This window comes from Anser cygnoides, chromosome 8 (assembly GCF_040182565.1).
Source record: "Anser cygnoides isolate HZ-2024a breed goose chromosome 8, Taihu_goose_T2T_genome, whole genome shotgun sequence".
NCBI lineage: Eukaryota > Metazoa > Chordata > Aves > Anseriformes > Anatidae > Anser > Anser cygnoides.
The window spans coordinates 1,447,336-1,459,965 of NC_089880.1; the positions used below are offsets into that span (position 1 = coordinate 1,447,336).

The window sequence follows — 12,630 nt, forward strand, 5'->3', positions numbered from 1 at the left end:
ATAAGAAAGGAAACTCAAAAATGAAAAGTTCCTGTTACTACCTCCCAGTTCTTCAAACCATGAAAGGGACTAATACCAGAATTGACAATGGGAGTGAGCCAGCAATAAGCCTGTTCAGGCAAGAAAATGTCTAACATACTACTAACTTACAGATGCAATGAAATATTTGAGGTACACCAAAGTGAGTTATAAACTTGGGCCTGCTGGAATTTGCATAGTCAAAAAGTTATGGACCAGTTGAGTGAGGCTACTTGTGCTTGACCATTCTTTTATAAGGAAAGAGTTATATCCAAAAGCAAGTCAAAGGTGTAAGAAAACACTGGAGTAAAGTAACGTATTAGCCAAGAAACATAAAACCGTGTAGTACAGCAAAACAGTTGTATTTGGTTGCACCTCAAACAATGTTGCAAGAACAAACAGCTAAATTTCCATGTGTGACTTTAACATTTCAGTTCTACACATTTTTAATAATCAACAAGTGAAATTTATTATTCTCTTCTTATGGATTTTAGGTAATATTATATATTTTTCTATCCATTGAACTTGTAAGGTCTACTGTTCAAACACTACAGCTGTAAGAAGATTGCTAAATCCAATACTTGGTTGTCTAAGTTTGTACAGGGATGCATACATGTCCATTTTTTGACCCCAAGTATTAAAGTTAACAGCTAAACACAACTTTAGAATATTGTTTATAGATATTAAACAATTGTTTTATTGAGATCCTGGGAACACATTTGTGTGAAGGAAGTTGCACTTTTTTATTAACCAGTTGACAGCACTGTCAAAAGGAATATAGTCTAGAATAACTGACCATTCTACTAGAACTTATTTGATTTTAAATCTAATTATTTACAGAATCAGTATTATGTAAAATTCAGCATTAGAAAAACTGACAGACAAAACCAAAAAGTTTTAAGAAATTTTTGAGGAAAGAATCTTTCATTCATTTAAACAGTACTTAGAAGTAGGACACGTAATAGACAGCTTACTGTCTCTTATGTGATTTTTACTTTGTCTATAGAAACACCCTCAGCCTGAGAACTCTTTTGACATATTTCTATATTTTTCTTTGCAATCCTGAAAACAACGAGGTCAACAAAGATTTAAGCAATTTCAAAATGAGATAATATACCCAGAATTCCATTAATTATATATATATATATTTTTTTAAAAACCAACTATCTACTCTATGCAGCAATCCTGCTATTGGTAAATAGTTAACACAACAGAAAATAAATTCTTGTACCAGCATTCAAAGGCTTCATTCTGGAAAAATGACTAACGTTTTTTTCAGCACTTACAATATATTTTATGTTTTACAGTATGTCATCAAATAGTCCAAGTAAAGGCTTGACATCACTGATTTCATCATCCAGAAGATATCTAATGAAGATTAAGCAAGAAACAAATAAATAAATTAGGTACAGTATATCAAAATCTATGAGATCAGGAGCACTATGCAAACTATATCCAAGAGACATCAAGACAAACAAAATAGTTGTTTTTTCCTTCCTAAGAAAAGTTAACTGCTACTACTACTGTGCAAATTCATCTTTTAAAAACACATTTGTAATAAATTAATGAATTGCCATGAAGAACTAAACACCTGAACACGGAGGCAACAGAAAAAACTCACACAGCTTTTCATTACCTGGGCTCTATTTCTTCTTCCTGTTCTTTTATGAAAAAAAAATCTTCTTTCCTAGTGAATTTAAAAGAGTCTGAGATTGTTTTTGAGATTGAAGAACACTGTATATTTTTCAGCTCTTGTGAAGGATTTGAATGCTTTTCTTCTTGACAACTGAACTGCAAGACAAACGTTAAAATAACGGTTAAAATAACTAACTGAAAGACAAACTGCCACTGTTGTAGTATGTAGTACAGATATTTACATCGGTATTATCATAATTGACAAGGCTTTAAGCACACGATAAATACATGCTTGGATGACTTTGCAGAACTGTGGCTATTGAGTAGATATTTTCAAAAGTCATTCTATATAAAGTGAATTCACAAATGAAAGCTTCTGTAGTCCTAGTGAACTCAAGTCCTAGCTCTTTGTATCATGACCATCACACTGAAGACAGAATGCATGTTTCTTCCACATTTGGACAACTCAGAGAGGTTCAGAAACTCTCTCTGTCTGAAATGATGCATATGTCAGATATGATAAATATATTTACTCATGAAAGACTAATATAATTATAGGTGATCATGTTATAAAAATATTTTTACTCACCATATTTATACATCCACTCTGCACAGGTAATTCCACTTTTGATGAGCTATTAAGCACAGAAAAAAATGGGTTCTGAATACTGGTCTCACCTTGTAATGTGCAAGAACTGAAAATATGAAGTTGAATAATATAAGTATTATTTACAGAAGTGCAAAGTGGTTTACTTTTCAGTTCAGGATTTTCCCTCTACACTTAAATAAGAATAATTTCAAACTTAACAAATTTAACAATTCTATTTTTTTAAAGTTGAAATTTCACTCTATTTTATCAGTGAACAACCTTCTATACATTTAGTTATACATACAAACATATAGATGTGAATGCAAATACATGTAAAATATAGACAATATTTTAAAACAATAAAATTGCAATTAATGATATAATGCTTACACTTTTGAAATGTCACTTGTAGCTTTGCTTGTTGTATACTTGCAAGGTGTTTCATGCTCATCTGGAATGTGAAGGCAGGTATTTCCATGGTCTATGTAAAAATGATTTTTCTTAAAAGCCAGAAACAGCCTAAAAACACTGCAAATATTTTACACAGTATCATCAATAATAGTTTGAAAAGATGATATCCATGCTGCAGCCCATGGAGGAGCCCATGGCACAGGTGGTGGAGGTAGCCTGGAGGAGGCTGCGGCCCATGGAGAGCCCCCACAGGAGCAGGCCCCGGGCTGGAGCTGCAGCCCGTGGAGAGGAGCTCACGCAGGAGCAGGGGGTCTGGGGGGAGCTGCCCCTGTTGACCGGCCCCATGGTATGGACCCATGTTGGAGCAGTTCTTGAAGAGCTGCTGCCTGTGGGAAGCCCAAGCAGGATCAGTTCGGGAAGGATGACATCCCATAGGAGGGACCCCACATGCAGCAGGGGCAGAGAGTGACTGTGATGGAGCAGTGGAGACAAAGCGCTAGGGACTAACCACAGACCCCGTTCCCCCACACTGCTAGCGGGGAGGAGGTAGAATAGGGTAGATGGGACAAAGGTGTTTTTAGTTTGATTTTAGTTCTCACTGCTCTAGTCTGTTATCAATAGGTAAAAAATTATATTATTTGTCCTTATGCTGAGTCTGTTTTGCAAGTGACATAACTGGTGAGTGATCTCCCTTGTTCTTATCCCAACTCATGAGCTTTTTTTTCATCATATTTTCTCCCTCTTTTCTACTGAGGAGCGGGAGTGAGAGAGCAGCGTGGAAGAACTGAGCTACCTGTCAGGGTTAAACCACCACAACCCTGTAAAATAATTTGCATATAGTAGAGAATTTATTTTGTTAAAACAATCTTACCCAATTCTCCACTGGAAAAGTCACTAGCATATACTAATATTTCATCATCAAGATCATTCCAAATATCATCTCTCAGTTCAGAGTTCACATCTGAAGCACCTGAAAACAGCATCTGCTTTTATCTCTATTAGTCAAGTTATGCATTGAAGATTCTTTAAGATATTTTTTGATGCCATTGTCTCTTGGCGTTTCTCACTTACAAATACTGAATGATTCAAAGAGAAAGCTGTAATCCATGGACAAGTACAACAAAAACTTCTCTGTGTTTTAAGACCAGTTATTCAATCTACTGAAAGAAGGATTGTCACATATGCACTTTTTTCTGTGTTATTTTGAGAAAAGTTATCCTCACTGTAGATTCTAGTGAAGAAGCCTTAAAAAAAGAAAACTTTTCAAATACCGCAATTTCATTCTTTCCCTTTGTCAGAAGTATTAGAATCCAGATTTAATACTTTTAATTCGGTCCTTTCTTCCCTTCAGATCTTCAAAAGCCTAACTGCTGTCTTCCTCTCATCCAATCCAATGCCTAAGAACTAGCCATGACAAACACATTTTCAAGCACTATTGTTAAAATTCTTAACTGAAGTGTGATACTTAATGTTTTAAAATACTTTATTTTCTGGTGCAAAGACAATTTTCCTCACTTTCTCTCTCTTTCATTTGTTATGTTCTCTTTCTTCACTACCAATTCAATTCTTTGCTCATTTTTTTCATCTCTCTTCTGCCATACTCCCCCTCCAGCACCAGACAAGTGCTATAGCCCTAATATGTCCGAAGAACCCTGATCTAGATTTCCGTTTCAACAGAGGGAAAGCAGGACAGGCTCGAATCAAAGATCCGCTTCCACAGAGGCTGGAAGAAGCACTTTGAAGGCACTTATATTTTAAATTTGGGTATGTACAGTCAGCATGGTGCATTATTACAGACATGCACACACTTTAAAATACCTGAACCATAGGCTTAGATCACTACATTTCACAGTATATTCTCAACTCCCTGCATTTATAGCATATAGCATGGAAAGACACCATATCACAGATGCAGATAACCCTATATAAATCATAGAATTTGACACCTTATTTCATTAGAACTATTTTGGTTGCATTTTTAAAGTGTAGCTGGCCCAGTCAATATGGCCAAGATTACCTCTTCTGGTACTATCCAATGGTTTTCATCTACTGTTTTTTAGTCAGTAACATCTATCATGTCCCCTTGATGCTGTATGATTTACCTCAAGATGTTCTTCAGCATAGAGTATAGCTATACTGGAATATTCACCTATCTTCCTGTGAATGTATTGTTATACACAATCATATTGTATACTAACTGACTCCCACAGAGCAACTGATAATATGGTTATGCAACAGTCTTCCATCTTAAGACTAGGTAACAAATATAGCAGATAAATGAGTACGGCAGGAAAATCTGAAGTATTAATTGAAAGGAATAGGGTTGCAATCCCATCTTCAGAGTATTAAGTAAAAATGAAATGATGCAGTATAGATGCCACCACTTAAGGAAATACAAGCTAAAAAATATATCAGTTTATCTCAGCAGAGTGTTTCTTATGTGTCTGAGGATGTTCTAAACATTGGTGTTGCTACTTGTTTAACCAAAATCTTGTTTAATCAAAACCTGATTCACATCAATTTACAGTAACCAAATACAACAGCAAAGGGCATGCAGTGAGGAGAACATCATGGTTACATACTGATAATAAAGACTGATCATTTAACCACAAATGTAAAACATTAATGTCATTTCAGTGCAAGAAAAATAGAACAAAGAAATGTTTTTTCAGATAGAGATATTTTCTAGTTATGAACTCAGTTATTGAACGGTCATATTTTGTTAACCATCAAACAAAAAGCTCTTATCTCACTAACTTCTTCCAGTAGTTACGAAGTTAAGAAGAAAAGGTAAATAGGAGGAAAGTTAAGAAAAAAAGCTAAATAGGAGGAAAATTCCTTTTGTATTACAAGTGGCTTCAGTGGAAATACATTAAACGAAGTATTTACAGATTTGTACCCTCATATATTTGAATTTACTCATTATTGGTTTATATAAAAATACAAGTACAGGCTGAGATCTGCATTTGCAATTCTTACTGATACCAGAAAGAAAGCCAACGAAGGCCACTGTATTTTCCTATACATTCAGCATTCTATAATGCTGTATTGTTTACTGTGGTGATTTCAGAAAGTTTGAGTTTATAAGGTACGTACAACTCAAAACAGTGAAAATGATTTCACGTATTAGCAATAACTTACTACTCTTTCCATAATTCCAGGATTGCAGTTGTTTCTGAGATATTCCTAGGCTATTAACATTATCTACGTGGTCCACTGAAGGTGATGGAGACAACTGTTTATTGCCAGACCTATTTAAAAAAATAGTAGCACGTCAGTAATACAGTTGAAGAAAGCTACAACAAAAATAATTTTATTCAGAAAACAGTTGTTAGTTGTGAAAATTTAACATACTACCTAAATGAGACTTTTTTTTTTTTTTTTATTCATACCTTGACAATGCTGGCATCAAGGATTTGGGTGCAAAACCAAATTGTTTGAGATCCACATTCTGAGCTTGATTTAACATCTGCATCTAAAGAAAGCAGGTTATTAACCAAAAAGACAAACATTGAAAAGCACTTTTTAAAAATGATCTGAATTACATTATTAATATTGTATCAAGATAGCATATTTAAAAAAATCACACATTAAATCCTTCTGATGTCTAGTTAACTCTTGGGATCCATTAAAAAGATTTGAATTACATGCTTCTACTGTAGTTATCCAAGTAGCCTGGCAAAGTCAGTCTGGGTATCACTGACTCTCTTCGATATTAGCTGTAGGCTATATTATTCTCTATTGCAAAGAAACAAACAAACAAAAAAGCTGTGAATAGGAAATAAAACACTCCAATATCTCAAATATCATTCTCACTGTAGAGAACATCCGTTTGGTATTACATTCAAATACATAAAGTGTAAGCCTTGAAATCTTTCAGAGGTTAAAACCAATGTAGTTTGTTTTCTCATAAACAAGTGGATCTCTGTGTCAATGCAAACAGGTCTCCTAGTAGCATTACTTTGATGTATATCAGTTTTTGTTTTTGTTCAGGTCTTATTTTGCCAAAACCAAGTCACAATACAGTACCTTCCCATGATACCTCTGTCCTTAACCTACTATGAGCTATGAAACGCCATAAAAGTAAAAACAAAGAGAAGTGTACCATTGGAAGCATTCCAAACAGCAGTGGGACCTGTCAAAGATTCCTGGACCTTCCTATTTCTTTGCTTTTCACAGTCCATACAGACAAACTTGCATGTATGTATTTACCTATGAATTGCTCTAACAAATACTGCAAACAAATATACACAAATACATAACGAAATAAAATAAATCTATTCAAATGCTGACTGTATTCAAACAAACCTTTAACCGCTTTACTGGGGGTACAGATGAAATCGAGTTCCTGCTCCTTAAATCAGCTAAGTACAAAGTAAACTTAGAACCTCCATTCATCTCAGACTTAGGAGGTACTCCAGTTTTACCTAAGAAAGGGAATTAAAAGAATCTTCAGATTAGTTTAGAAAGGATAAATCCTAATTCTTTCCAAATCAATGGAAACTTTGCCACTAAGTTTAGTATCTTTTATTAAAAGATACCAAAAGATTTAATACACTAGTTCAAAGATTTCACACACTAATATTTATAAAAAAAGTCATTTGGCATTGCTCTTAAATCATATCCTAGATGATCTGAAAAATATTATTAGTCATTGTAATCCCTACAAAAGTTTTATTAACAAAACATTTTATTAGTATTTTTACGACTGCATCATAGCAAAAACTTAATTCTGACTCTCTTGCCTGCACCACTTCTGTTAATGTAGATATTGGTATAAATGGAACTATCGTAAATTATACTCATCTAAAAGTAAAAGAAATAATAGAGTTAATGAAACTCACAGCAGTCATGTCCACATACATCTTTATTTTTACAGCGATGGTTGCACTCTCTGTTCCCGTATTTCTTGTAGGTATGCTCTTCTTTAGATCTGCTTCCTAGACAAATGCAATACAGAAATGCTCATTTTTTATTTTGTATGTATCGTTGAGAGAGTACCTCATGCAGTGTAAGATGGGCTAAAAGTAATCTGGGTCACTGGAATTTTGTTGCCTTCAACAACACTGTGGGATGCCCAAGCAATGTAGTTGGAAAGAAATTAACAAAGACTATGGAAAAACAGACACTACCACCATTCCCAGATTCAGGCTGTAGCATTAGACACCAAACACATGACTTTTCTTAATTTCAAATTCATCAAAGAATTGCACTGTAGTACTTGACAAGCAGAAACGGTAGGACTGTATTCTTGTTATACTTGAGAAAGAAACAGTATGGATAAATACAGATCTAACTCTCCACTAAAAGTAAAATTAATTTTTCTGTTGACTTTGGTATTAGCCAGATGGTGTGATCTCACAATTTACCTGTATCTACTTCTGCTGCTGGCGGACTTTGCGGTGAGCCGTAATACATATCAAGTGGAGACTCAGCTTTCAGTTTTTTATTTGTAACAACTTTGCCTCCAACTGTTCTTGGTATTAAGTAAAAGGCTGTAAATGCTTGCTGTATGTCAAGGCCAACTTTGAAAAAAAAAATAAATTAAATTGCTACGAACTGTTTCTGAAACTACTGATTACATACACTTTTCTAAATGGTTTAACTATAAATCTTTATTAAAAGACTATGGGAATCTGTTAGGATAATGTACCATTAAAAGTAAGCTATTATATGAATGGATTCTTAATGACTGAGATTAAAAAAACCCTCAGAAATCAAAGCCATCATCTACTGCTGTAGCTTCAATTTCACGGAAACTGACACTGAGGGAAACAATGTTTAAAACTTCACACCTTAAGAAACAACATTTTCCACTGCAGAAATTTCTTGCTGCTGAGGTGTAGATGGATCTGTATCTAACACTCTTAGACATAAAACGCAAAGAATGCAAAATCTAACCATTTGCAAATAGAGTTCTTCCCAGCATGAGTACTCTATAAAGCTGACAGTTTATGCCTACTAAAAGTTAATTCAACTTGCAGGTGAAGGACAGAAGAGAATCCTAATCTGTACCATCAGAGCAAAATTCTATCTCCTAATAACAGTTTTGATGTTTCCCAGTACATTAATATTCTAGTAAATAAACAGATTTGTAATTAGGACAGTTAGGTAACACTCAACACAGTAAAAAAACAATTCATAGAATTTTGTTTCCATTTAAGTTCATTTTATTATATTTTGGTTTGATATAAAGTGTTTTAATAATTTATTCAAAATTCCTATGCAGTTGCTTTTAATTACAAGTATACCAATTAACTTACCATAATCAGAACTAATTAAATTTATACTAATGTCCTCTGATTTAAGAGCTCTTCTCACTTCAATTTTCTTCATCCAATTTCCAGTTTTTAGCAACACTGAATCCCTGTAATGTGCCAGTAAAGTATTATTAGATATGGTCGATGAAAACAAGACTGTATACTACGGTATCAGTAACCATGTGAGAGTCTTTATTTGGCCTTGGTTCTTGGATTTTGCTTGATAAGTGGCTTAAGAATGATCTTCCAATAATATTTGATCTATAGCCGTAAGAGAGCCATGATCAGTTTCAGTTCTGCCAAAAGTGCAAGACTTTGGCCAGAACTCATGTGAAGATCACATAGTTAGAAAAGACTTTCTCTCCTCCCATTTGCTCCAAGCATAATTTATCCAACCGGAGAATTTAATTTCACCTCTGAGTGAAAAACAATTTTGACAGTGATATAATTAAAGAAATATAGCTAATAATCACAAGTAACAGCTTAAGAATGTATCTTTTTACTAGGTATTCTATGGGTTTTGTATTTATGCGGAAATTAGATTATGACTTCTATAACATGGCATCAGTGTTGTACTCGTACACATACCCGTGTACTGACAAACATACAAGCATGATGGTTTTTTTGTACTAAGTCCTATGCAGAGTTTTAGATGAAAACTGAGTGACTAGAAAATGCTATAGGACAAAGACAAATTTTGTACCATTTGGCATCATTAGAAAGTACTGCAAAAACTGCAAGACAAAGCATTAAATGGCAACACACTTAAAAAGATCTAAGCAAAAAAATCTGATCATACATACATTATTTTCTGAATAAAAATTACTTGATTGTCAGCATCTCCTATGATTAATGTAACATAGTGAAAATCTGGCGCTGTTCTCTTTGTCTGTAGTTGCTCAAAGTTTGTTAATTTGATGGTTACTAAGATTTCAGCCAGTGTATCACTGTATTTTGGAAGCTAGAAACAAATGATATAGAAAAGGACTTAACTGTTAAAATATGCAAAGTAAAACATGTCCTTCTATAAAGTTTTAAGCATTAACACAAGCAGAAAAGCTCAATTTGAGCAATTTACAGTACGTTTTTTATTTGTTGTGCTTAGATGCTCTTACACAGCACTAATCTTATTCATAGCTGAATATCCTAAATTTGATTAAATATTGAAAAAAAAGAGAGTCTACATCAACCCCCCCTAAATAAACCTCCTCTCTTCTATGCCAAGAGAAGGATACAAGAAGAAAATTGCATATTTTGATACAGTTTTGAGATTAAAGGTTTTGCCATTCCAACATTCCTCTATATTTACCATTGTTAACCCTTTCTTCTGCAAACAACTTTAGAGACACTCATCGGATATTAAGTCAAATGAAAAACTAAAGTAGAACTGATAATTATAAAAATAGTGTTTCATACATGTATAAAGTTTTTAACTTCAAAGGTGTCTTCATTTGTACCAAATTCACAAGACACTTTAAAGCTATTTTTCAAATTTCTCATTTCAGAAAACTGAAGCAAAGTGACTATGTGACTTGCTCAAAGACACAGACAGAATGCATATCAGAACCTCAAAGCACACAGGATTAGAATGTTAGGTTACATCCTGCCATTGAAATGGCACCAGCTAGGTTAATGCAATCACTTTTTCTCTATATATATTCCTCAGTGTGACACAGAAAACAAACATGAGTTAATGTGTGTTCTGTAAGTTTTATACAGTTGTTTTTCATGTCTCTAGGGTTTTGTTTTTATTTTTATTTTTCAAACATTTAAAATAGAACTCTCAGATTCACATACTAAGCTAGAACGTCAACATACTGGTTTGCAACTCTAACATTAATTGTTATTAAGAGAGGGGTGGGGAGAGAGAGAGAAGCGAGGTGTGATAGAGAATGTTTATTCCAAAGCTGTCCTTCAGAGTTTTCAGTTTTGTTTAAGAGTTTTATTAAACATGCTAAGGTGGAATGAGGCCACAACACCATGTAATCTTCTATCAGTGAAGGCTCAATATTTCCTAATGTTACTATTTGCTTTATTTTAACAATCTTAGCATAAAATCATAAAATAAATAGAAAAGCATTACCTGTTCAATGTCAAGTTCATATTTTGGAAGATGCAAAACAGATTCTTTTATCTGGTTTCCAAAAGGAGGATGTCTGTTTAAAATCTGCAAAGATTTAATTTCATTTCTGATACATTCAGCTGATCAGAGAAGTTGACACAAATGTAAATTCAAGGAATCAAAGTCACCAGAATAATTATGCCACAGACAAAAGCCCTTATCACTACTATTTCTCTACTGTCAGTGATGTCCACAATAACAACATAGCCAAAAGAAATGAAAATTACAATACTTTTTCTGTTGCTATCTCTTCTGTTCAGGTAACAGCCAATGAATTAGCCCATGACCTTAAAAAACTAGTCAGGTTTTATGAGTTGATGCTTCTATGTTGCCCCAGCTTTAGTGAAAACAAAACAAAACAGAAATTACCTGAAAACTGGAAAAGAGGGCAAGAAAAAAAAAAATCTAACCCCAAACCTGAGTAAGATCAATTTCATTTAGAAACGTATTACATATTCCAAAACACTGAAAAAGCAGATTCCTCAGAAAAGAAGCCAAGAACCAAATCTAACTTGACCACAATAAGGAGTGTTCTATAGATGATTCAAGAAGAATTTTATTCTATGACCATTTTTTAACTAAAACTAGTAATAATGGTAATTCACGATTTTCACCATTAAGATAAATATAGAGCAACAGAAAAAAATATAAAAGGGAATATTTATTTACAAACACTACTAAAAGGGGAATGCACATTGTCTTTTGTTTCAAATCATGTTAATAAATAAATTCTTTGTATTTAAGCAGCTACTTTCCAAATCCAGCCAAATCAGTAAAGTCATCCACTTTAAATTTGCTAAAACAGTATATACATTTTTAAGAAAAAATAAGTAGCCAAACTTTTTAAAATCACCAGTATAAATGAATAAACCACTTAAAACACTCAATTTTGCTGGCACTCATATAGCAGACATATTACTTTCCTCATCATGTTTATCTGCATACAAAATAATAAATTACCAATTCAAGTTCCCTTGCATTTGTCTCTTCTATTTTTTTAAATGATGTCAGCCCAGCATTTACCATAGCATTTGACAATGATACACCTGTGAAAAAATTTAGTTTTATGCTGTTAAGTGACAATTGCTAATCTCTAATTATTCTAAACTGCATTATAGGAAGTAAAAACAAAACAGAAATCATTTTAAAGTATGCTTGCTCCTAGTTTTTTGCCCAGGAAATCATAAAATGTCTTTTCAGTAGATTAAATATTTTAGTAAAAATTTCATGTATCCATTAGTAAAGAGAAGAAGAAAACATTTAACATTATAATACTGACTTTTTAACAAACATTTTCTAGTATAAAACAGATTTTAGATCACTTTCTACAGGAGTCAACAAACAAGTACTCTACGTACATATGATGAAGAAAGAGCATGTCACTCACCTGGATAACAACATTTGAGACAAAGTATCCTATCCAAGGATTATATGTTAAAGTCATAGAATTCCAAAGTTTTTGAGTAAACTAATAATGAAATTCATTCAAGGAAAAAAATATGTATTATAAACTTCTAGGAATTTTTGCGTATTTAGCCAAATATTTTGCCATTTATCTGCCACATGACAAGCAGCTTGGCAGAGAATTCTATATG

General features: G+C 33.4%; 1 protein-coding gene across 17 annotated transcripts in view; it reads right to left on the bottom strand.

The window, feature by feature from the left end:
- The window catches only part of HFM1 (helicase for meiosis 1), a 139,469-nt gene that overhangs the window by 4,403 nt on the left and 122,436 nt on the right, over window positions 1-12,630 (bottom strand). For 6 of the 17 annotated variants that reach the window (XM_067001446.1, XM_048066949.2, XM_048066948.2 and 3 more), the window contains 14 exons: window positions 11,996-12,081; window positions 10,997-11,080; window positions 9,717-9,874; window positions 8,917-9,020; window positions 8,023-8,178; window positions 7,498-7,593; window positions 6,962-7,080; window positions 6,046-6,128; window positions 5,795-5,904; window positions 3,525-3,623; window positions 2,633-2,723; window positions 2,243-2,348; window positions 1,655-1,809; window positions 6-1,386 (listed from right to left, as the gene is read on the bottom strand). In XM_067001446.1, coding sequence (XP_066857547.1) covers window positions 1,320-1,386; window positions 1,655-1,809; window positions 2,243-2,348; window positions 2,633-2,723; window positions 3,525-3,623; window positions 5,795-5,904; window positions 6,046-6,128; window positions 6,962-7,080; window positions 7,498-7,593; window positions 8,023-8,178; window positions 8,917-9,020; window positions 9,717-9,874; window positions 10,997-11,080; window positions 11,996-12,081 — 1,514 coding nt within the window. In that variant the 3' untranslated portion in view covers window positions 6-1,319. Of the gene's footprint in view, window positions 1-4; window positions 1,387-1,654; window positions 1,810-2,242; window positions 2,349-2,632; window positions 2,771-3,524; window positions 3,624-5,794; window positions 5,905-6,045; window positions 6,129-6,961; window positions 7,081-7,497; window positions 7,594-8,022; window positions 8,179-8,916; window positions 9,021-9,716; window positions 9,875-10,996; window positions 11,081-11,995; window positions 12,082-12,630 lie in introns of those variants that run through there. The other 11 variants (XR_010833188.1, XR_010833187.1, XR_010833186.1 and 8 more) reach the window with 7 other exon arrangements.